The 26907-nt window shown below is 40.7% G+C and overlaps 1 protein-coding gene across 1 annotated transcript in view; it reads left to right on the top strand.

The window, feature by feature from the left end:
• The window catches only part of POU6F2 (POU class 6 homeobox 2), a 602035-nt gene that overhangs the window by 120478 nt on the left and 454650 nt on the right, over positions 1-26907 (top strand). Inside the window, 1 exon segment of the mRNA XM_066276613.1 lies at positions 22075-22246. Coding sequence (XP_066132710.1) covers positions 22075-22246 — 172 coding nt within the window.

Here is a 26907-nt window from a genome sequence, read left to right as displayed (position 1 = left end):
TTAATTAGCTAATAAACTTGAAAAATTTAGCCCTGCTAATTAGATGCAAATTAAAACATTAATAAAATGCCAGTTTCCAGCTAATAAATTAGACAAAAACTTTTAACTCTAATATAAAAGAGAAGATTTCTCATACACCAAAAGCATAAATTTTCTACCAATTGACCTTGAAGGCAATTTGGCAATGGTCTTTTACCTGTAATTTTACTCTTAAGAATATATTTAAAACTGTCAAAATTTTACTTTTGTGTGAATAATTAAACATATCTTAAATCAAGGAACTCAGTTTTTGTGATAACCCAGTTTTATCAATGAAAGGATATTTTACCATGTACTCCTAATATGTATAAATTTATTTCTTTTTTTGTACTATACATTTTTACCACTAAAACATAAACAAATAGAATTAAAAATTGAAATAAAAATAGAAATTCTAATACTTTTTTTCAGTATCTCAATGTACTTGTCTTACAACATCCCCATTTCAAAGACTACATCCTGAAATGCTCTTCAGTTAGAAAAGAATTAAAAAAACCATGCACATCCATCAGAGGAAATATTATGCAGCAGTTTGATGCCACATCTTTGAATAATATTTCATTTTGAGAACATAGTTACAATATAATACAATAATGTCTATGAAGGCAAATACAGTGCCTAACCAGCTAACCATTATATTCCCAGGACATGACTAGGTACTGAGTTTATGAGTGACTCAGAATAGGTGACAGTAGAGAGAAGGGTTAGGATTGAAGCGGAGATTTACAAAGCACATGCTTCTGGCCAGTGCCACTGCAGAACAAAAAGCTTCCTTAAGAAGAGGGCTTGTCAGGAAGAAATACAAATGGCCAACAGATATATGAAAAGATGCTCAGCTTCTTTAGCTATTAGAGAAATGCAAATCAAAACAGCAATGAGATACCACCTCACACCTGTTCGATTAGCTATTATTAGCAAGACAGGTAATAGCAAATGTTGGAGAGGCTGTGGAGAAAAAGGAACCCTCATACACTGTTGGTGGGAATGTAAAGTAGTACAACCATTATGGAAGAAAGTATGGTGGTTCCTCAAAAAACTGAAAATAGAACTACCTTATGACCCAGCAATCCCTCTACTGGGTATATACCCCAAAAACTCAGAAACATTGATACGTAAAGACACATGCAGCCCCATGTTTATTGCAGCATTGTTCACAGTGGCCAGGACATGGAAACAACCAAAAAGCCCGTCAATAGATGACTGTATAAAGAAGATGTGGCACATATACACTATGGAATACTACTCAGCCATAAGAAATGATGACATCGGAACATTTACAGCAAAATGGTGGGATCTAGATAACATGATACGAAGCGAAATAAGTAAATCAGAAAAAACCAGGAACTGCATTATTCCATACGTAGGTGGGACATAAAAGTGAAACTAAGAGACATTGATAAGAGTGTGGTGGTTACGGGGGGGGGGGGGGGGAGGGGGGAATGGGAGAGGGAAAGGGGGAGGGGGAGGGGCACAAAGAAAACAAGATAGAAGGTGACAGAGGACAATCTGACTTTGGGTGACGGGTATGCATCATAATTGAACGACAAGATACCCTGGTCTTGTTATCTTTGAATATATGTATCCTGATTTATTGATGTCACCCCATTAAAAAAATAAAATTATTTAAAAAAAAAAAAAGAAGAGGGCTTGTAAAAGCAGAGGTCCCTATACTGAGGTCTGTGTAAGCAATTACAGTTAAGTAGGGACTTTTTTTTTTTTTTTTATCATGGGGACTACGTTAAAAATCCCAGAATTCAAGAGACCAAGAGTGCTAGAAGAAACTTGCCTCCAGGCGTGGAGGAGAGATACACTCCAGAATGATATCCAGGCTGCGGGCAGAGTGTGAGTCCTTGGAATGGGAGAATACTGTGATGTTATTTTTTTCTGACAAGCTTGAGACTGTAGTCCTTAAGTTTCACTGGGAAGTCACAGGTGTTATTTTAGCTGAAGGAAATATTCAGAGAGGTTAAAGCAACTGTTCTAAGACTGCATTGGGAGCTAATCAGGATTCAATAAGAATGGACCTCAGTGATTTTAGTAAGGGCCAGGTCTCTTCCCCACCTGGCCTCAGGGTTCCAAGGGAACTCTAGTAGCCAATTAAGCCTGACCACAGGAAGCAGCCAGTACAGGTTCTGCAAAGGCAGATAAAGCTGTGAGATAATTCATTTGATTAGTTCTCATAAGAAATTAAGTTGATATAGAGGCTCTTTGGATAGCACAGTATGGAAGTGTGGGGAAAATGGCCATGTGAGACTTGCTTGTGAGTTTACTGGCTGCAAACACTTTGCCTGATTGGTGCATGGGCTCATGGCAGAGCCACATGTATGTGGTCTCTGTAAGTCTGTGGGTGCTTCTCTGGGTTGTGATTCTCCCAGATTGCTCTCCCGCCACCATGAGGTGGGGTTTTCCCTGATCCCTTGCCTTTCACTGCAAAAAGCAGATTTTCCTTTGTTTATTGGCTTTTCCCCTTTGCTTTGTTGTTTATTTGCTCTCCTGTCTTTGCAAGCCTCCAATAAATGGGTATAGCCCAACACTTTCCAGCTCCACAGTTCCTCTACCATCTGCTCGAAATCAGTGAGAAACCTGCCTGGCCTCAACCACCAGCATTACATCTGGCATAGTGGGCAGGATTTGGAGCAGATAAGTATGGAGCTGCTGACATTCTTGAAAAATGGGATAGAGGAGTGGTTGTTGTTCTCTAGCATATAGTTCCCCGTGGCTGTCCATTTGGGTGTCATAGGCTGGGTGTTTTTTTACAGCCCTGTGAGAGGAAAACGAGGGCTCTATGCGAGAGGCTGCCTAAGGCCAAGAGCTCCAGGGTGAGGTGCAGACCAAGTGGCAACAACAGCATGAGCTTGAACAGTCACTGGAGAAAGAGCTGCAGATTTGAGAACTGCAGGTCAGGCTGCAAACTGAGAACCAGCGACAGTGTGAACTGGAGCAAGTGCTGGAGAGGGAGGCTGACCGCATTCAAGTGCTGCAGTGTGAAATGCAGGCTGAACACCAACACTGCCTGGAACTGGAACAGTCTCTGGAGAAGGAATTATGGGTTTACAAGTTGCAGTTTGCCCTGGAAGCTGAATGCTTGCAGGGACAGCTGTTGGAGAAACAATTGTGGGTTCAGGAGCTTGAGTTTCAGCTTCAGGCCAAGAGCCAGCAGCCACAGAAGCCAAAGCAGGTGCAGAAGACAAAATTGCATTCCTGCCAGTGGAGTGTCTCTGAGTCTGTGGGAGGAGGAATTTTCAACTCTTCCTCTTCTGAGGTGGAGGCTTGGGCTGCAACTGCCATCCAGACTCAGGGCCCAGCTGGTGGTCACCAAGAAGGTAAAGACCCAGCAACAAGAGTCCCTCAGGGGCAGGCACAATACACTTATAGGTAGTGGAGCATGCTGTGGTCCAGCCCTACACCCAGGCAGAGCTGATGGAGTTGGGGGCACAAGTCAGGCAGAAACCCAATGAGCCCTTGGCAGCCTGGTTGCTATGGTTGTGGGACATAGGGGGTGGATGGCATCATGCTCTCCAGAACAGGGATGGAGAAATTTGCCATCATTACTACATACTCCTCCTTGAGGCAGCATCTTCAGAGCTGCCATGACAACCCAGGAAAACATGCCCTATTAGAATAGGTGATAGATGGTATTTTTACAGTCTGGCAGAATGGAGACTTGCCATGGGCAGTAAGTCAGTGGCAGTGCTATAGTGAATTGCCCCGAGTTTTTTGGAAACTAGGTATGAAGAATGCTGCTTTCAACCCAGGGTCCCATGGGCCAGATGAGGAAGTGTTCATAGCAGGGATGTGGGACCTTACCCTCTGCAGTGCCCCACCAGCCCTTTTTGGGTCACTAGTTGCTATCCTGGGCCCCTATGTGGGACAGCCAATCAACGTGGTTATGCAGATGGTAGCAGATTTAGGGAAGCTGGAGGAAGTACATAATCACAAAACTGTGAGGGCTTCTGCCTGTGCTTTCCCCCTCTTGACTAGCAAGAGAAATGGGCCTGTGAAAGTTACCCAGACACAGATGTGAGAGATTTAAATGTAGAGAAGGCCTGTAGAAAAAAATAGAATAGCAAACCTAATAAGGTTCTTTCGGAGCTTTGGCAGCAGCTTAAACCAGGACAAAGGTTCCAGCCACTGAGACGAACAGCCTCAGCAGCTACCAATAGAACGGTTGGTGTGCAGGCTGCATAGTTATAAGATTATATGATGGAGACGGCAGAGGGAGAGGAGAACCCCCAAGACCTGTTGTTCCAGTTTGAACAGGAGAAAGGCAGAGGGACCCAGGGATGGGCGGGGACCAGAGGCTACACGTGGAACTGGCTATCCACTTGTCCCCTTCCAATGTACAACAGGTGTTGGCCTTAGATTCAGGTGCAGAATGTTCCCTCCTCTATGAGAACCCAGAGCAGTTCGCTGAGACCCCAGTGGCCATTGGTGGTTATGGGGGCCAAACTGTTCAAGTGAAGCCAATAACTATTCCATTGGGGATAGGAAGACTGCCTCCTAAGCCATATAAGGCGTATGTATCTCCTATTTCTGAATATATTTTTGGGGTAGATGTCTTAAAAGGACTGTGGTTGGAAACTACAGCTAAGGAGTTTTGCCTGCATGTCTGGGTCATGAAGGCAGTGTTGTGGGAACACACATCACATTCTCCTTTGCAATTACCTGTTTCCTGGCATGTGACTAGCACAAAGCAGTACCACCTGCCAGGCGGCTATGAAGAAATCACTGGGACAGTCCTCAAATTAGAAAAGGTGGGGATCATCCGGCCAGCACACAGTCCTTACCACTCCCCACTATGACCTGTGAGCAAACCAGACAGAACCTGGAGAATGACAGTAGATTACAGAGAACTTAATAAAGTTGTTCCCCTTTGCATGCTGCTGTTCCCTCGATAGCTAACATGATGGATCGGCTAAGCCATGAGTTGGGGACATACCACTTTGTGGCAGATTTGGCTAATGCTTTTTTCTCTATTGATATAGCTGCAGAGAGTCAATAACAATTTGCTTTCACTTTGGAAGGGAGGAGGCAATGGACCTTTACAGTGTTACCACAGCGCTATTTGCATAGCCCCACCTTGTGTCATGTGCTGGTGGCTGCTGACCTGGCTAAAAGGAAACAGTCAGAGGCAGTTCGCATATACCATTTTATTGATGACATTATGCTAACTAGTGACCCTCTTCCAGAATTGGAGCAAGCAGTCCCTACCTTGCTATCCTATATGAAAGCATGTGGCTGGGCAATCAATGAGGGCAAATTACAAGGACCTGGGTTATCTGTTAAATCCCTGGGGCTGTCCGGTCAGGTAAGACAAAGGTCATCCCTGACACAGTTATAGATAAGATCCAAGCATGCCCTGTGCCACTATGGTAAAGCAGTTACAGGAATTCCTAGGTCTGTTGGGGTATTGGTGAGGATTCATACCCCATTTAGCTCAGTTACTGAGCTTCTTGTATCACCTTACTTGGGAGGGAGTTCACTGGGATTGGACTGAGCAGGCACGAGGTGCATTTGGAGCAGCTAAGAGAGCTGTCAAGGTGGCACAGGCCTTCAGTGTGTTTGATCCTGCCAGGCCCTGTGAGCTTTATGTCCATGTAACCCCTAAAGGGTTTAGATGGGGCTTGTGGTAACAAACAGAGCACCTATGGCAACCTAGTAGGTTTTAGTCCCAATTGTGGAAAGGCACTGAAGTCTGTTACTCATTAGTAGAGAAACAGTTGGCAGCTGTGTATGCTGACCTCCTGGCCACTGAGACTATTACGAATGCAACTGCAGTTACAGTCAAGACTGCATACCCTATTGCAGGATGGGTGAGAGATTGGACAACCAAACCTCATAGTGGTATGGCCCAAACCTCCACCCTGGCCGAGTGGGGTGCATACCTGCAACAATGCTGTGCTCTTAGCACCAGCCCATTGAGAGCAGGACTGCAGGAAGTCTTGGGTCCAGTCACCTATGTGACCTTACAGTCAGGTGTAGCTAGGGCTCAGGAGGCAGAACCTGAAGTCAGTCCCTACCAGGAGGGGCGGGTGCCCATCCTGGAGGATGCCTGGTATACTGATGGTTCTAGCAGGGGCCAACCTGCCAAGTGAATGGCCATAGCCTTCTATCCGGCCACTGAGACTATTTGGATGGACACAGGTACAGGCCAAAGCAGCCAATGGGTATAATTATGAGCTATTTGGCTAGTTGCCCATATGAACCTTTACCTCTGGTGATCTGTGCTTACAGCTGGGCTGTCTATCTTGGACTAACCCTTTGGATTGCTACTTGGCACATTAACCAGCGAATGGTGCATTATGGGGTCAGGCCATGTGGCAGGACTTATGGGAAATAGGACACCAGAAGCAGAGGGAAGTATACCATGTCACGGGGCATGCCCCTCTTGTCCATCCTGTGAACGATGAAGCAGATATGTTGGCAAGGGTGCGATGGTTGGAGACTGCACCTGCAGGTGATAGGGCGCAGTGGCTCCACTGGTGCCTGCTCCATGTGGGACAGAAAACTATGTGGGCTACAGTTAAGGTGTGGAATTTGCCTGTGTCCTATGCAGAGGTACTTGCAGCCTGAGAGCAATGTGCAGTATGTTCCAAGGAGCACCCTCAGAGACAGCTGATGTCACCTGAAAAGATCCAGAGAGGTCATGTTCCACTGACATGGTGGCAAATAGACATTATTGAACTCTTACTAAAGTTGGACAGATACCAGTATGCAGTCACCTATCTAGATACTGCCATTGGTCTGCTTGCTGCTTGCTCTGCCCATAGCCCAGACCAAAGGGCAGTCATACAGGCTCTGCTCTGGACCACCTGAATGCTGCATTTGGTGGTTGCTGGTCCTTGAAAGTGACAATAATACCCATTTCACAGGTTGTATGATGAGTCAGTGGCCTCAAGATCTAGGGTTAGACTGAAAATACCACGTTCCATACCACCCACAGGCTGCTGGTATCATTGAGTGGTATAATGGACTCTTAAAGCAGGGACTATAACAGGAGGGGGACACTAACTCCCTGGATGGACATGCCACTTATGGACAGTACTCCAGATTTTGAGTGAGAGACCTCGATGGGGGTGTGGAGGTAGCTCCGGTGGAAGCCCTCCTGCATCAGGCAGCTGCCCCCAGCCAGTTGCAGATATGTGCCAAGGATGCTTTGCTCAAGCCGGGCTTTGGACGCAGGGCAACGTGCTCTTGCCTGCCACAACAGTCCTACTTAAAGGCCAATGGCTTCAATGGACATGGCCCTGGACTGTACAGGCCCCCCATCTGAGATGGGTGGCCTTGTTGGTACCGTGGGGTAAGTGGCTGGAGGTGGACCTCCAGTTAACTCTCTGAGCAACCAGCACCTGGCCGCCTAAGGTAGAAGTGTATTATCCCTGGAGTGCTCAGGGGGACAACATTATGAAGGGCACCTTCGTAATTTCTTTATGGCCCATAATGAGTTCTTCCATTTTGTTACACACAGAACCAGCAGATCCTGGTGTGCTGGCCAATAAGGTTTGGTATGTCCGCCCAGGGCAGCCTCTGGTACCTGCTGCTGTGCTGTCTGCAGATAGAACTCTGGCCTGTATTCTGCCAGAAGGGAAATATTTGCCTCTCTTGGTGCCGCTGACCACTCTCTCATTTCACCCATAGCTGTGTTTTTAATTCTGTAGCCTGCACTGTTTCTGTTTCTGTAATGTACCTCACTCCTTGAACAGAGACCACTGCAGAAGATACCTGTCATAGAGATTGTGAAGCGAGCAATCGTAAAGGGGTAGAATGTGGGGAAGCGGCCTTGTTAGGCTTGCTCGCGGGTTTACTGGATGCAAGCACCTTGCCTGATTGGTGTGTGGGCGGGTGGCAGTGCCCCATGTATGTGGCCTATGTACGGCTGTGGGTGCTTTCCCTGGGCGGCGATTCTCCCATCACCTGTGAGGTACAGTATTCCCTGATCCCTTGCCTTTCACAGCAAGAAGCAGATTTTTCCTTTGTTTATTGGCTCTTTCTTTTTGTTGTTTATTTGCTCACCTGTCTTTGCGAGCCTCCAGTAAATGGTATGGACTTACACTTTCCAGCTCCACAGTTCCTCTACCATCTGCCTGAGTTCAGTGAGACCCTACCTGGCCTCAACCACCAGCATTACAGGAAGAATTGTGGTTTAAATTTGGATTTTCGTAAGATTCAGGTTATTGACTTTTTTCCTCATCCCATAGAAATGGTATAGTAAGTAGACCTTTTATATGGTACAGTGGATCTTTTGCAATCTTTTGTTTTTAATTTAAAATTTATCCTAAAACGATGCATGAGGAAATTTATAGAGGTGACAGATGTGTTTATTACCTATATTGTGGTGACAGTTTTACTTTGCCGAGTGGTGGCATGGCATACAGCACTCACTCAATACATATTTGCTGAATAAATGAATAAATAGCTTTAAAAACAACTCCCAATATAAAATTAAATGAAGAGAAAAAAAATCTCTAGTACTCCTGTGTAATAACAATCCAAACTGTTTTCCACTGAATTTAAAAAACGTATTCAGCTTTTTAAAATCTATCATAATTGACTATATTTACTTTAATATCAAAGACTTGGGAATTGTCTTTCTACTTTGTCTTGATGCTGATTTGAATTCACTTTTCTGCTTACTTTAATAAAAAAATTAAATGATTTCTTGTTGATTTTTTTAACTGAATACTCTGCAGGTTTGATCAAGGACATACTAAGGAAAGAAGTGGCCACCAATGGTCCCCTCACAATCTGAAAGCCAAGGGCAAACCTTGCAGGCAGAGTGCAGGGCCTGCGGCTTCCCAGCAGGACTCACCTGTTAGTGGGTATGGAGCAAAGTAGAAATGTTAGTACAGCTAGTGCTTGACTTACGACCACGAATGGTTCCGACAGACTGGTCGTAACACAATTTGGTTGTAAGTTGAGTAGGCTATATGTACAGTACTGTGAAATGGTGTTATAAAAATATTTAAGTCATATTTTATCATAATTTTCTTCCATTATTGTTATATGTCATAATTTTTTTGTTAACTTTATGAAGTTTGTATCATATCTACACCATTTTGTGTCTTATTTTTACATTCGTCAGGTTTAAGTAAACACTGCATTACCAGTACAACTGGTTTAATATTTGCAAAACATACAAAATTACAAAATACAGGTACATACAAAAATACAAAATACAGGTGTAAAAAATACAATAGGAAACATTTTCTCAATTGTAAAACATATCAAAATAACGCTTGCGCTGCCAGATGCGGAGCAGTCATGGCTAGCGATTGTGGTAGTAAAGTCGAATGGTCGTAAGTTGCATAGGTTGTAAGTCGATCAATACCTGTACTTGTAACCAAAATAGTGAAGTAGGAGAACCCAGCAGTAAGTCCATTTCTCATTTGTTTCATGGGAAACAGAAAACTCTCCAGACAATACGCATGTGCATGTGGAGAAATAACGCAGAAGCTCAGTGGAATAGTAGAATGCAAGAGGGCTGTGTTATGAGGCTACATCCCAATCATGGCCGGTTGAGCTTTCTTGGGGCATTGGTACTAATGTCATTGGAATGAGCCCTCTTACAAATCAGATTTAAGATAATTCACTCAACAGTGAGTTGGAATGGTCTATTTTAATCTATGAAGCATTAGTCTAAGCAAATCAATGGTAGAGGGGTAGAGATGGGGATAGGTGGAGTTTTCTAAACCCACTGAAAAGAACCAATTGCTTATAAAGACTTTAGTACATCTGTTTTTATATGTTTTCATGAGTAGGCCTTACTGATTTGTTAAAACAAGTCTGTTTTCCTCTTGACAGCACATTACCCATTGTCATTACTGTAAGTGCTTGAGGATATTAGGAAAGCAGTTTTTCAGAAATGCTCAGTGACAGACTCGGATGCTTCATCTGCTCCATGTGGCCATGCAGACCCAGATAGTCAGAGGTCCTGTGGATGGCTGTGTTGACACCTTGGTTTAGTGTGTGGGTCAAAAGACAGGGGAATTAAATCTAGAAAAACCAAGTTAATACTCTCTGGGAGGAGCAACATGTTTATTTATTAGCATCTGTAATTGGAAGCACTTTAAATCAGTGCTTCAAAGAAATGGTGTTGTGTGTGTGTGGTCCACATGTTTAGTATATATTGGCATTTTACAGACAGAGCAGGGAAAGGGTGCCAAAAAAAATCTCCGAAAGAAAATGTGCTAGGCTCATAGAAGATGCAGAAGAATGTCTCCTTCACTCACGTCTACTACAATAGATAGTGACATATTTGATGGTAGTGAATGTTTTTGATCCTCTCATTCCCCACAGCCCCCAGCACAACACCTCATGCAGGATGAAAAATCAGTAAATATTTGTTGAACTGCACCAGTTTCATCTTAAGTAGACCCTGATTCAGAGCCATCCCAACTATACAAACTAAAGAGGACATAAAAATAACTATTAATAAAAGCCAATCTTGTTTTAAAATTGCCCTCAATTTTAAAGATTAGAGATTTAAAGAAATATTTAGTTGTCTCTTTTTGTAGTTTGGGTTGGAAACAAAATATTTTTAATAGGGGTTAATAAGATAGCTGATGGGGTGGGGAGAACTCATAAAAAACAAACCTCCCAATTCACATATATATGAGGGCCCAAATCCCCAGGAATAAGAAGATTTAGCTAATCTTTCCAATCACATTCTCCCATCTTCCTTCCTCACCCCCGTCTCCTTGGAATTATGTTCTCTCTGCTCAGTTTAAAAGCTCAGAAGCCTTCTGAATTGGAACAGCATTCAAAGGACAGTCAAGGGTCACCCTTGGAATATTAAAGGAGAATGTATTACAGGAGAGGGAGGGGAAGGGAGCAGCTGGGGCCAGGCCAGGCGTAGCCATGTACCGACCTAAGGCAGAAAATGGGAGAAAAAATCCACAGGATCTGCTGTTGGTGGAGAGACTCTACCTAGATTTCTAGAAGGACAGGAAGTAGCAACATAGCAACCACATTATCAGTGCTGAGCCTGTGCTAGAGCCATTTGACAGCAGAGGAAAAAATAAACATATTAATGAAATCAGTTAGGCAGTGGCTTTTTGAACAGAAATATAACAGTTCCTTTAGAGAACGTGGATACATGAACATTGGAAAATTAAAAGCCAGATACTATTTTAGTTCAGGAATATAATTCTACATAATTTACAGCCCCCTGACGGTAAAGCCTCAGAATTTATAAAGTAAATTCCCTCTCAAAAGACGTTGACATAATTTAGTTTTCAAAAATCTATTTTTTGACCTTTCTTCCATTATTTATAAATATTGATTCTTGTTTTTGTTTTTCAAATAAAATCAATGGATATTTAGTGAGAGCTTATTAAGTGCCAAGCACTATCCTAATATTTGAGTGAGAAGATGCAGTGACAGGTGCCTATGTCTCAGCAGTGGTTACTTACTGATTTTGGGGAGAGGGGGCATATGGAAGTGGATCATGAATGTCTTTGAAATGGACACACAGTTCTACTTTGTCAGAAGAGTCTCAGACAAAGTGCATTGTATAGATCTCTTATTATCACTGTGCAGCAGTCTACTCTGAGCACTATTTGTGAATTATTTATTTAATCTACACAGCTGTCTCAGGAGGCATACCCTATAATTATTCTTATTTCCTTTAAGAGAAATTGAGGCTCAGAGAGATGTAGTAAGTCCCTTGTCCCCAGCCCTTCAGTGAGTAGGAGGTGACCCTGGTGTGTGCACAGGCTCTTGGCCCCAGTGCCCAAGTTCTCACCCTGGCACTGCTGGTTTCTGGCCAAGCAAGGTCCTGGTCAGGCTGGCCACCATGGGCCAGAGGGAGAGTGTCCCTGGGCAAGGCACACCACAGTACCCTGACACTTCACTGCCACCTGCCAGAAAATCATCTTAGTGTCTTTACAGTCTTTCAAAAATGTGCATGAAGCATTCTGTGGCTGTGCAGTGACTGCCTGCATGTCGCAGCTGCTGTCCCTGGCCTGCGGGAGTGGGGTGGGGCTGGCGTGTAAAACAGGGGTTTGAACCTAACTGAGAAGGTACTGAAGAATCGGTCAGCTTTAAACTGGATTTTTAGAAATATTAGTTTGTCAGCAGGGGGCAGAATAAAGTTTTCTATTTATTTATGTAACTACGGGGAACTGGACGTTGTTGAATAAAATGTTTTTCTCCTCAACTGTGTGTCCTTTGCCATTCAGATAGAAGAATAGAATTAGAAGTCTCCACATATTTAATGTATTGTACATTTAAATGAATATTTGCCTTCTAGGAAAATGATAGAAGTAGAACATCTATAATAAAATTGCATTTCTAATGTGCTGTCACAGGGGCACTGACGAGGAGGAGATCTGTAGGACTGGTGTCTGTGGGAGTGTGGCTGCTCCTGTGCTGACACTTCCAGGCTGAGCAGGTGCAGGGACAGCGGTGCTGTGGGTTGCGCTCTGGGGCCACCAAGTGCCAGTGCTCTGCCTCTGCAGGGATGAGCTTCACCCTGGACCAGGGGATGCTTTTCTCCCTTATCTTTTTTTTAATCAAGTGAGAGGCAGGGAGGGGGAGAGATAGACTCAGCATGTGCCCCCACTGGAAACCACCTGGCAATCCTGGTCTGAGGTTGGTGTTCTGCCCTTCTGGGGCTGCTGCTCCCTGGCTCAGCAACCGAGATATTTCAGCGCCTGAAGTGAGGCAATGGAGCCATCCTCAGCGCTGGGGCCAACTTGCTCATTGGAGCCATGGCTGTGGGAGGAAAAGAGGGGGGAGGGGTAGAGAAGCAGATGGTTGATTCTCCTGTGTGGCCTGACCGAAATCAAACCTAGGATTTCCGCACCCCATTGTGCTTCACCACTGAGCAAACCAGCCAGGATGCTTTTTTCCCTTTCAATCTTAGTTCCAGAGAGAAAACAAAACCAAATCTTCCTTTTCCCTTTCAGTGTTGCTATTAAATACTTCCATTTTGTCCTACAATAAAACAAAACCAAACTCACTTCTGTTTCTGGAAGCAGAATATGAGCCTCTATGTATGTGTGAATATGCCAAACAGGTACAACAGTCAGGTGAGGTCTTGGTTTCATACTGGGTCATTTCAGACATAATTAAATGTATTCTTAAAATATTAAAAAATATCAATCAAAGACAATCCTTGCCCTTTACCAATCTTCCTTCCTCTCAATCAATCAACCAAAACACATTTATTGAGAGTCTATTTTGTATTAGACACAATGCCCTGTACTGGGAATTCAGTGACATGTCTCCCTTCAAAGGACTCAAATATCTCAGCTGTAAAGTCTAACACTTAAGTTTTGGGGATATCCAATAAAAAGGGTATTGTGATTTTATTGCACTTGTGATGCATTTAAAATATGTAATAAGGGTTGGCCTGGGAAACCATTTTTTCATGTATGCTGAGAACTCCATGTAAAATAGCAAAGAGCAGCCAATATGGTGCTAAACACCCAGAGTGGCACTCTGGTCCTCCCCTGCTTCCATTTGAGATCTTGGTGGCACCTCCCTAAAAACCTTAGGGCTTCTTAGTTCTATGCTCAGTTTGGAATCTCTGAGACTAGAGAACAGGTCTTTTCACTCTGTGAACTGACTATATCATCCACTTTCTCAATAGGTTGTAAATGTTGAGACCTAAAAATTATATATATACATATAATATACTGGTATATACATATACACATATTAATTAATCTGTTAGAATTTCTAGGATGTTGAAAGTAAGCTTTTTGAAATAGAGATCAGATGTTCTCTCCTTGTACATTTAAATCACTAAATGAAAATTAACTTTAATCTGACTTCTATTCTGATTAAATTTTGATATCCATTTTAAGCCATCAGATTATGAAGAATGTATGAATATAGGGTATGTGTATGTAATGTCAATACTGCTGTATAAACCCATTACCAAAAGACCAGATCTAGATGAGCCCAGATTGAACTCTTATTGATGCTTTTTTACAATGACAGCAGAAATTGAATTGATGGTGCTATTAGGTTGTCAATACCAGTGTCTCCCTTTCTTCCCAGATAAGTATACATGAAGCATCACCCAAATAGTCATTTAACCTCTTGTGGGCAAAGGAGCTATACAGGTTCAAGGTGATGCTCTGGATGAGGAGTATCTAACTGCAAGCAGATGCTTTGTAGAAATAGGGAACTGACCCACTCCAGTTTGATTGTTATGTTGTTACTAGAGGCGTGCATTGATGAGCTGTTTTGCTTGCATTATTTGCTTATTTTTGTTTAAACACAGCTGTTTCTAATGTTTTAATCTTTAATTGCAGTTATCTCTAGAGTATAAGCATAAGAGAATGGGGCATGCATGATGGGATTAGAAGAGTGATAGAAACCCTAAATGGGGACTGATGGGTTAAAAAGAGATTGCACATTTATCTGAAGTTCCACAAAAAGACAAGAGACTCTTAAGCTGTGCCCAGATGTACACACTTAAATGAAATACCATCCACTGGCATCAAAGCAAATCAGATATTTTGCAGTCTTATTTTATCCTTTCAGAATGATTCTGAACATTCACCTTAACTAAATATCTTCTAGATAAACTGTTAGGAATTGGTGGGGCAGCAGATAGAGTTATTTGCTCAGGGCAGTTTCTGAACAGGGGCTCTAAACCCTGTCTCACCCTGTAATTATTGTACTTGCCTGTCCCTAAGGCACTGTTCATTTTACTGTGGGTCATAATCCAGCAGACAGGGTTCTCTTGCGAATGTCCTATACCAATTTTGTATGCACAGCTATCAGGTTCTTTTTGGTAGATAAAGGTAATCAGTAATGGTTAGAGATAGGCGAGGCTTGCTACATCCTCAAAGCCTAGCCACCTGGTTATAATGAAAACAAGCTCTGAGACCAAAAGCTGCCTCGCATAGAGATATTTATTTAACTACACTTTTATTAGCAAACAATCCCAAAATAGTTTTTTCAATCTGTTTGTGAGCTGGATGAAGTCATAATTGTGTCATTTTTTAGTGAACCTAACAAACTGTGGATGGAAGGTTCATTACAGATATTGAAAGATTCTGCAAGCAAGATCTGTTTCTGTCACAGCTGGCATCAGGCAGCCAGTACCCTCTGATCCAAAGACTGGACATGGGACAGTATGGGGATCACTCCTTAGTCTTCTGGCCCCTACAGCATAGGTGAAGGACTTGCTGGAGTCTTAATATTCTCTGGTTCCACACAAGGGTCACAAATATTATATCTCTAAAACACTTTAATACATATTTCATCCTCCACTGATGCAGATCAAGTCGTGGATTTAACTCTGTGAAATATAAATTATACTAATCAACAAAATGCAGGGTGAAGGAGAGGTGGAGAGTAAATAGTGAACGGTAAACCGAGGTAGAGCTAGAGACTCTGTGGGGAACAAGCCTGGCATGGGGCGTTTCTGATTAAGTGCTAGTCCTGGCACATGAACATCACTGAAAGGGACGGACTGAATCTAGGACAGAGCGCAAGGCTCTGAAAACCTTTTCTGTAATGAGGCAGTAAATATTTTAGGCTTTGCAAACTTTAGGCAAGATGTAGGCTGTCCCCTGAGGAAAGGACATGACCTTGAGAGATAGTTTCCTTCAGGCAAAGGCAGGTCCTGGGGAAGGACTCCAGCCGCCATCCTGTGTGGCAGCTGGGAAATGAGTGAGTTGGTCCTAAAAGAGGGATCTGGGTGTCACGCCACAGCGTCCTACAGCACAGTTCCCTCTTCTAGATGGAGGTGTGGAGAAGAAAGCACACCACAGCCAACTGCATGCCTTTCATATGAGAGGCAGTGTGATGGAAACATCTATCTGTATGACTATTCCTTTCAAAATATGTTCATATACATTATCTGTACTTTACCTCTCTGTAGTCTCACAATACCCCCCTTGAGATGTATAAAGCCATGTTGGTATGGGAACCAGGATGGAAGAGATGCTAATTCACTTGTGGTCACACAGGTGCTTTGTGCTAAATCAGGGAGCAGCGGGAGGTGTCCGCAGGTCTCCTCTGTACTTCACACTCAAAGCCAGCATTCATTTTGAATTTTGAGTGCCTTGCTTGATTTTTCACACAATATTCATGTATTTTTGGGATAGAATTAAATAAGATTTCAGTCACACTAACTATAAAGTGGAGAGATGGAGGAAATAGATAGCAGTTGAGATTATTAAGTTGAGGAAGGAAATACATTTTGCTGTGAAAATTTATTGTGAAATAATCAAGGGCAAATGTTTTTAAGTTTTGTAATTAAATTCATTATAATGCAAATTTCTGTCAGTTTACTATTTGCTAATAATGTGGGATTTTTCTGCTTCTCTCAAAGCAGTTTTTGTTTGCAGTCTAGGAAGTGCCATATAAAATAAAATAATCAGTAGTAGGTGAATTAATGGTCTTTTTAGTGTCTATTGATTGTCATTAATTTTCAAAATTTCAACAATATGTATATATGTATATCAATTTAAAAAACTATGCTGTTATTTCCAAAAGTTAAACAGAATGTGCTTTTAAAAATTGTTAATAAGAGAAAATTTGATAATACAAAATTAGAAATTTTTTGGAACTTTTGAGAGAAAACATTCAATACTACTTTAAATATCATATTGAAAACTAACTTAATATTTGATAATTGGTAAAAGAAAGATAAAAATTATTTTTCTTCATGACTAAGGACAAAATACACACTTAAAGTTTCTTTCCCCCAAACCTAAGAAAATCTAGTTTCTCCTTTTTATTATTTATTATTTTTATTTTTATGTATTCTCATTGGAAGAAATTAAATACAAAATATGACACTGTTTTTACATCTTAAGTTGGCTATAGATAATTTATTTTTACCCTTTTCCTAATTTAAATGTCTCATTTTAGGAGGGGGGGAACCCAATATATATTTTCTTATGATTGTTATAATTTTTCTATTGCTCTGTTGAGAGTAACTTTGCCATACTCAGGTTCTTCACAATCAAAGGAATTGTTTCCTTGAATTTTGAATCCTGCCTGTCTATATACATTTTCCTAAAGTCCTCTCTGATTGCCTGTTTCGTAGTTGTTTGTATGGACATGAGAATGTGCCGGATCTAGTTCAAGCTGTTTAGCAGGCGCAGGCATTTCCGTAGCACGGCCGCCACCGGACACGGGTGCTTTGCTGAGTTAATAATCTTGTTATCTTTAGTTTCTCCGACTATAAAATGACAAAAAACTCTGTTGGTTAAATTATTGAAGGTCTTTGGCTGAATTATATCTTTGTTTATTTTTAACTGCCTGCTAAAAGCCAAATTGAATTCTCCTCCTTTATATGGCACCATATATATGTTACTCAAATAAAGGTTTTATATTAGAAATACACAAGAACATCTTCACTTAAAAGCTATTTTAGAATATCAGGAATTAGCATATGATGAGAATATATACAGTTAATATGTACTAAGCAGTATATACATATAAAGAATTTTAATTAGGTAAAACGATTAGAATGTGAGGAGCACGAGGCAGACATGGATTTGTTTGAAGCCTTTTAACTTATCATTGCTGAGTAGTTAGAAAAGAGAGCACTAACTTACAGTAGTTAATTTACATTAGCTATTAATATAATCCAAGTGTGCACATTCTAAAGTAAGTTTCAATAAGTGCCAGGTCCGTTAGATAATATAATAAAGATGATAAGAGAAAGGCCTCCCATGGCTGGATGATTTGGGGAAATGCTAGGTGAAGCAGAATTGAATCTGTTTCTTTCCTGGTCAGTTTTTTTCTTATGTTTTTCATGTGAGTGTGACTGCAAAACTCTTTTATTGTAGAATATCTTTTGGGAGAAGTATTCTGTGGTATGGGCTTTGGAAAATACTGTTTTATTCCAACTTTTTCATTTTCCAGAAGAAAAAACAAAAAGTAAAAGTGGTTTTCAAATTTAGCAATTTGCTAAATTTCTGTAGAGAGCGACTCTGAATGTATGCCTGGGTATTTGACACAACCAATGTCCTGTCTACTATCCTCTATTTCCTTGTGGATCTCTGACATGCAGAAAAGTCTGGAGGGACAAAGATACTAACAGAGCATGTGCTGGGAATCCATTGTCCAGTATATCATGTCATGTACATACGTAGACAGGCTGCAGCTTCAACATGAAAGGTTTTAGACCCATCATTCAAGTTCTGGAAAACCTCACGAGTTTTTAATTCTAGAGCCTCAGAATTTTTCACCAAGTACCTACTGTGCAGTAGAAGAAGATGCTGATTTTGGAGATAAGTTGATGAGGACTTAAAATACAGCTTCACTGTTTATTAGTGTAAGGCTTAGGGACAAATCACTTAGCCTCTCTAAGTCTCAGTCTTTTCACTCTAAAATGGTGCTAATACCTTGCACAGTTCTGGTGACACTAAATATATCTGAAGTGCCTATCTGATATAGGCATTAGATAAATGGGGCCTATTTTTATTCTGTAACAAAGCCTAAAGGAGATTTAAATAGTTTCTGTGTAGTTCTGATATTGATTGCAGTCCTTTCATTGTAGGACACGATGAAACTTATGTTGAGATTTTGCTAACAGAAACTACTTTTGTGTCTTCTTACTGTCTGGTCCTTGGGTCTCTGATGAACCCTGTGAGTGCCCTGTATGGGCACATAGCATGTCTTGTTCTTGCATGTACCACCATTGTTCATATGGGACCAATCATTTTCTTCTATAAGGGCTGATAAATGTATTGCAAAGAAGTCCTAACTTCTTCAGTGGTGGTGTGACAATTTCAGATTTTCAAGTAAGAAGTCTTCACCAACTCCACCTTTTGCCAGCACTAGCTATTTCTGTCCCTGTTTGCTGCTGCAGTAATCCTTGTGCATGCTGAACTCGTAGCTCCTGCAAGCACCTATGTAGGTGCCCATTGGAAAATCCTTTCTTCACTCTGGCAGAAAGGATTCTTCTAGACTGCTGTCACTTTTGGCAAGGAGGGAATGACTTCCAAACCAAGTGCTGCTTGAAAAAGGCACTCCCTCATCACTTATTAGACTGTAGTCAGTAGTTACTGCTTGTGACACATTTTCAAATGGACCCCCCAGTGGCTGCAGCTGTGATTGAAAGCTGTCTGCTCTCTTTCTCACTGGGGGTTTCCTGTTTAACCATGTCATGTACATATGTAGATGGGCTGCAGCTTCATCATGGCAAATGTAAAGTGTTTTTTAAGATGAAAAATCAAATGAATATTTGAATGGCAAACTTCTGAGTTTTCCAAGCTCAAGTCCAGTTGGGAACATAGCCATGTATGAAATGCATAAAAGTAATTTTAAAAAGAGGAGCAAATGGTCAGTGAATATATGCCATCTGCTAGTACATGCGTTGCACACATCAACCAGACTGAACATCTTAAACATTTAAATGCACTTGAATTCAGCAGCTACATTTGATCTCCTCTGTGTGATTCAGGCTTCAGTTTGACCATTCACATATAAATAAAACAGAATATTCTTATTTTAAGATTACCCAGATAGTCACTGATAACACTAATAACCATGTTTGGCTTATCATGAAGGTAGTGCATGCCATTCTAAACACAAGTTTATTGTTAACACTACCTTAAAAAAAAAGCTCAAATGATCAATGTAGCCTCAAAGACTGGGTGTCTTAAAGGCACAAGTCACATGCCTTCCTTTTGATTAGTGATATTGAATATTCAGCATTTTATAAAATAAAAAGAATGTAGAAGATAGTAAGTGTGGGCTCTTTACTTCACATGAGGAATATGCTTATCACAGCCATGAGTAAAGCAATGTTCCTTTCCCAACCCACTTGGCTGCACTACTAAAATCAGAAGACTCTAAACACATACTGTTTTTTAGATACACAGGAAAGAAATTTGAGAATTATGTGTCTCTTTTTCCCCTCTGCACGCTTCCCCCAAAATTCAACCTCTCCAGATCTTAGAGACCAAACACAGTATATGAAATGCTAATCTATCACTGGCAAATTTTGGATGACAATATTGTGAATCGACTATATTGATTACATTGATTATATTTCAAATACTTACAATATGGTAAGACAAGCCTAATTTATTTTCTAACGAGTTCAAGGTAGGTATCATTGTTTCAGAGGGAAGAAACAATGGAAAAATGTTGTGGTTGCTATCTGCAATAATCTGATGCTGACAGAGAGTAGTATTTTATTTAGTAATTAACAGTATAAAGGGGAGAGGAGCTGTCATGTTGGTTCTTAAGCTGGGGAATGTGATGAAAGATGATATCTGCGATCTCATCCTTTCCACTTGTTTAGGATTGTCAGGATGAGAAATGTCAGCATTATGAAAAGCTCAGCTCTGCTCTTGATATGATAAAACCCTTCAAAAGCCAGTCTTTCTCTCGCCTTCACCCCCCTTCTTTCTCGCTCTCACTGCACTTGCTTTTTGTTTATCCTGTTTTGTTAGATGGCAGAAATATAATTCTTTTCTTTCTTCCTATTATAAGCCACCATTTTTTGTTTTATTATGTTTCACATCCCCTAATGCCCCACTGAAAATTACCTTGTTAAATGACAGTGTTTCAAAGCCATGAATCCTTTCCACCATTCCCTCAGAGGTTTGAAACAGTCAACAGACTGTAAAGAATAAATAATAAAAAAGTATTGATTATTTTGATGACTGTGAGATTCAATTAAGTATTAATTTTGCCCTCCAGTGGACCTATCAAGGTATTCAAAAGGGAGGATTCGACTCAGTGAAATGCGTGCTGAGTACTTCAGCCTTAAATAGAGAGAAAATGTGTTTACCTACAGTATGTGAAGAAGTGCATTGACGCACAGAGTCCAATATTTAAGTGCTGGGCAAATTAAGCCCTGGTGACAGTGACATTGTTTTCAGTGGTATGAGTATTGACTAAAGAAGTGCATTTGATGACAGTTTAAACTATTTGTATTGATTAACATTTTCATAGATTATCATGTGTCATATCAAATTCACTTTTCAGGCATGAATACATTAAAAAAATAACCTCAGGCAAACTGCAACCAATGCACTCATGGGAGAAGAGAGCATGTGGCCCCACCTGCTCTTACCCTGGTCACCTGTTTCCTGCTCAGGAACCATTTAGGCATGAACTTGGTAATAAATAGCTCCCAGATAATGCAAAAAGGGGACTTCTTGCTTTTCTCTCCTTTCTGCATCCTATATTTTTGCTAAAACAATATTATGCATCTTGATTTGCAAATGGAATAAAAGGCTGCACTTGGAAAATATTTCTGATCTTAAATTGCTCTCCTAATGAGCTGAAGATAAAGCAGATTTAAATTACTGAGGCTGAAAGTTTGCCTTTTCTGAAGGTGATTTTTGTTTTCTTTTTCTTTAATGCTCTGGGCATATGATGCTCGAGGTTTCTGAATTATTTGAACATAGTTTGTAAGTATCCTTTCAATTCCTTTAAAAATGTTTAAAAGAATTTTCATATACTTTGTCGTGTACTCTCCACTTTGAAATGTTCGTTTGATGTGGGGTTTAGGTTCAGTCTAATTTGGGACCGGTGGAGTCAACTTCTAAGGGTGCTTATGGAATTTACATAGGAAACCGCTTTTATTTCAGTGAGGCGTTCTGTGGGCTCCTTCCCCTGTCTTCTTTCTCTCCTCTGGAGAGCAGGTTGAATTGCTTGTCCCGCAGGGAGAGGGCTTCTTTAAATAGCCAGTGGCTCCTACGTAGGGTTCGCCTTCCTTTTCAGTGTGTCGCTGAAGTACAGCCCCAGCGCTTTCTTTTTCCTTACTGCATTAAAGGTGTAAAAACATTCTCACAAAAGCACATCCCACAATTAAAGCTGTCGGTTAGATTCCTTTCAAAGAAGTTCTTCTCCCCCTCCGAAGCCTCCTGCATCTCTCACATGCTAGTTGAGCTTTAATAGGGTGGGGAGTAATGGAGAACTCCTCGGATCTGTAATAGCTCTTCACTTGACTGCAGCCAGCAATAACAGCGGGAGCAGAGGAGATAAGAGCGGGAGGAGAGAGGGAGTGTGTGCGTGTGCAGGAGAGAGGGAGAGGGAGAGAGGACACGCACACTAACGCGGCCACTTTTTCCTCCCCTCCACTCTTCCCCGTCCTAGGATCCAATGATCGCTGGCCGAGTCAGTAAGCCCGCACTGTCAGTGCCGAGTGCGATGAACGCGGAGTTGGGAGGTGAGGACAAGGCTGCTACTTCAGACAGCGAGCTGAATGAGTCCCTGCTTGCGCCTGTGGAATCAAATGACAGCGAGGACACTCCCAGCAAGCTCTTCGGTAAGTCTGACTAGGTATTTCATTTCAATCATACCATGTTGTCCAGAGAGCAATCTACATACCCACCCCCCTCCTTTTTTCCCCCTGTTGTTCATTCAATTTTCTTGTAAGTCCTGAAAAAGAGGAGGATCGCATCTCGGAGGGGCCGAGCCCCTGAAGCTGATTCCAGAGGGCTAAGAGGATGTCCTCCAAACTTTTTTCAACAAGGAACTTCCTCACTGCCCATCTTGACTTGTCAAATATTGCTGAAATCCCCAAGCTAGAAATTATTTGAAAAAAGAAGATAGTAATAATAATCAGGAAATCAGTTCCATTGTGAGAATTGGTTAACATTTATTGAATTAATATCGACTCGGTTTTGGGTTGCTTTGCAGCCTTTTGTTATGAGGAAGGAGAGTAAAGTGTTGTTATCTATAGTCAAAAGACCAGAGAGGGACACTGACAAATATCAATAAAGCCATTCTGTGCTAGGTAAACAAAGGTGGCTGCGGGAATTGTTCAAATAAATAATGTTTTATAATCAAAATTAGTATCCCTTCTTTTGAAAGGGTGATGCAGAAAGAAAACAGGTCGTTTTCAGCTTTTGCCTTACACTCCCCTTTAACAGATGTTTATAGCCTCTGCCTAAGTGCAGAGGCAGCTCAGGACCTTTTAGGAATCTTTGTTTTATAAACAAAACAAGAACAAACAGAGCAAAGACTCCAGCAAAGACATTTGTCATTCAAACAGATGACACTCTGTAAGCCAACTCAAGCAACTGTGATCTCTAATCAGAAAGGGGAGCGGTTGCTGAGGCTGGTGACTGAGTGATGGATGGTGATAGATGTCTCTGCTGGGTGAAGTACTTTATGGGACAGTGTGACAGCCGGCTTGCAGAACAGTTGTTCCTCAAACACTTGCTTTTAATTATTTTTCAATGTTTATATCACTAAATCTCTCTCTCTTTCTCTCTCTCTCTCTCTCTCTATATATATATATATACTTATCTGTATATATACAATATATACATATATGTGTGTGTATATATACACACTAAACTGATATATAAACCTGATACATATATATATGTACATATCAGGCAGAGAACTGCTTGGTCTCAGGTTATAAACTGAACTTAAAAAACAAACAAACCAAAAAACAAAAGAAAAGAAGACAAAAACAGTGCATTGACAGCTTTGTTAAGAAAGTCATTAATTCAGTTCAAAATGAGTTTTAATTTTGTTTAACTTATAGAAAGAAAAGAGCTTTGATAGTTTGGCATCTCTAAGCCAGCTTAAGCTGAAGATCTTTTCTCTGATGTTAAATGTTCACTCTATCAAATATTAGAGGGGTGGTACAGAGAAACTCTGTTTCAAATGTTCTATTGTAAAAATACCATTTTGTAATCAAAAAGTATACTAGATTCCAGTTTCAAGAAATTCCATCATATTACTCTTTCTTTGAAAAGCAGCAATTCTATCTACCTCTGACATTAATACCTAAGCATTAAGGTTTTAGCATTTTCACTCTAAAGAAATATTTTGTTGTGGTCTGTTTTTATCTGTGTAAGAAGAGTTATGTCCTGAAACACTTATTTCATTTCAGGGGGGTTAGTCAGGTAAAATGATGAATTACAGGAAGGGAAAGCCATGCTCCAGCCTATCTGAGTTGAGTATACTAATACTAAGCACTTTGACTTTTCAAAAATGATCAATTGTGTATTCAATTTAACTGTTGATAGTGAATTATTTGTTCCTAAACTTTCCATGCATCTATAAAAAGTAAATGCATTTTATAAACTTTGACTAATAATTCCAGTTTGGGTTCCTCACCCCCTACCATTGGCTTCAATGAAGGGGTAATTAACTTGGCACTTCAACATTTATTTAGATGTTCTACCACTGAAAATTGTTATAGATTTAGGCTAGTCCTGACTGGTTTGCATGTGTAGAGAAAGTGATCTTTAAACAAATCCAAAAGAGTCAAAGAAATTTGAATGAAAACTTTATTGAATACATGATAAGCGGAATCTTTATGGTTAAACTAGAACTCATAGTTTACTTTAGAAATTATAGTCGATTTTAGAAGGCACCGATCTTCACTTTGGAATTCTCTACTTCTGACTTTGTATAAGAAAATCCAAAACAATCTGCATCATAGCTAGTACTCTTAACATAGTCAGTTAATTGTATTTGGTCTCTAGAGTGCTTTTCAAACACACTGTGAATGTTGTCTAGTTTCCTATTAGGTTAAGATAAAATCAGTAGGTGAACAGTTTGAAAACTTGAGAAGAAAACAGACGGGATGGGAGAGAGAACAGAAAGCACAGGAAGGCGAGCACCATGCTAAGTTCTCCTTCACCACTGGGTCTCTCCCCTCTTTAATATCACTGGGCCCATAGCTTAGGAATCCTAGTTTATGTAACTGACCACAACTTTCTAGAATAATTCTCTTCCAAAATTTTTAACATCTTTGGCAGCATTTAATGGGTGATCATTTAATGGACTGCTATTTTATTTGCCATAAATATGTTCAACTTTTTTGCTTTTATATGTAGTGTTGATTGTACTTTTTACTTGATAATGAAGAATTACATTCTTCCTGAATAACTGAAAATACCCAAGTTTGTCTCTAAATAATTATTTTCTAATATACTCTCTTAAAACATCATTCCTTTAATATATATGCACTGTACTACTGAACATTGTGCCTCCATGATGAAAGAAGCAGAGTAAGACAAATCATGGGCATCTTGACACATTTACTTTTGTGGAGCGACAGAAGCAACACCAGGCGATAGGAAGCCCAGTGTTCTATTGTACCTGAACTTTCAGTATAAATAGATTTCTTGAGACCTTATTCCTCCTTCCATGTCATGTTCAAATTAGCAGTCCAGAGGACAAGTCTGTTTCTCTCACAGTATGGCACCTTCGGCACAAAACTGCAGGAGAAGGGCTAATGCTGATGCCCTCTATGGATAAACAAAGGAAATTCCCGGAACCACTGGGCCTTTTATGCCTCCCCTTAAATTGCACCTCTGCACTTAGCAGCATCCGAAGAGAAACATACTGTGCAGAATATTTCAGTGCTCAGAGCAGCACAGAATACCAGAAAGAGAAACCAGAAGCCATATGCCAGCCTAAGTAGAAAGTTCAGAAAAGCGCCCTTGTGTTTTATAGAGTAGTTACATCAGAGGTAACGTTTTGCTTAACTTGAACAGCCATGGAAACTAAAGTACACTTAAGAGAGATGAATTCACATTTCATTTGATAACATTTAGTGGTGCATTATTTACTCTCGTAAAGCCTGTAGAATAACTATCTCCCTTTTCAGTTTCTGATTGTATAATGCTAAGCTGCGAGCTGTAGCAAATAGTTTGTAGGAGAACTGACTTGCATGTCGGGCTATTTTCAGAGAATCTGGTTCTGTGTCTTACAGTGTTTTAGCTGCGTGATCAAATGTGTGATGCCATGCAGGCCAGTCATTTAATATGTGACCAGTGAAGTAGATATTGGAACCATTCTTAACACTGAACTTTGGCAAACAATCTCAAAGGAAGAGGTTGCTGTGTTTCTCTAGTGACATTTATAGCACTTGTGTCAATGAAGTGCTTCATTTTTAGTTATGCCCATAAAGAATTCAGTGTCCCACATTCAGTCAAGTTGGATGCTAAAATTCAAATGGGAGCATCAACAACTTGGTCAGGAAAATGGCCACAGAAAGGATAAAAGTAATATATATTCCCAGAAAAATATCTGTACTAAAGTTTACCCATGCGGTGTCAGCTGAAGAAGTGAGACACATAAAAAAATGCCCTAAATATTGTCTCCCCTACATCTTTGACATTTAAAAGACGATTTATTAGCAGTTTTTTTCCTAGGGATATTTTTATTGTTTCAAGTTAAATATCACGATTGCTTTTCTTGAAGTCCCGACTACCGTGGGCGCTGTGCGAGTCTGCAGCTTGCGCCTTGGTTGTGACCCACTGTGTGTGGGTCCTGGCACACAGCTCGGAAGCCTAGAGTGAGATGTAAACAAAAAGCCATTTATAAACATTGTACCAGAAATAAAAAGTGGCGGTTGGTTTTCTCTTATGGTATTATGTTTTTCTAGGTTAAAAGGAATTGTATGCAATGATACTTGTAAGAGTGGGTATTTTCAATGTCATTTATCTGTGAATTATTGGGAAAGGGTTGAAAGTTGGGTCAGTGATCCTGCCTTGCTAGAAAATGCACTGGGCTGTTCCTTTCCTTTCCTTTCTGTTATGTTTCTCATAGAAACATGCATTATAAGATTATATTTTAAATTGCCATCCAGGGTGACTTGATTAAAATTTCTGGCAATAGAGTCGTTTTCAATGACAAAAGGATAAAGGACTAAATTGTCTGTCACCTTGGAGACAGCGGTCTCCACAGGTCAGCGTGTAGGTCACTGGTACGGCATCAGGAGGACTGCCCTTTATGATGATGCTGCCCCTCCTGATGCAGAAGTGGAGCCTTCAGTGTGTCATCACCATCTTTAATACTTTACATGTCTCTCTCAAGGTGTCAATGCCTTGGATATTTATAATATTCTGATAAAATATGCTAGGGCCAGTAGTCGGGACGCAGAGCTTAAGCCCAGGAGGGATTTAGCTGGGAGGTGATGAGGAAAATTATCTAGAGAAATATACTTATTTAAAA

This window comes from Saccopteryx bilineata, chromosome 4 (genome assembly GCF_036850765.1).
Source record: "Saccopteryx bilineata isolate mSacBil1 chromosome 4, mSacBil1_pri_phased_curated, whole genome shotgun sequence".
Taxonomy (NCBI): domain Eukaryota; kingdom Metazoa; phylum Chordata; class Mammalia; order Chiroptera; family Emballonuridae; genus Saccopteryx; species Saccopteryx bilineata.
Note: the sequence above shows the minus strand (reverse complement) of the source record. Positions and strands in the feature narration are given on the sequence as shown.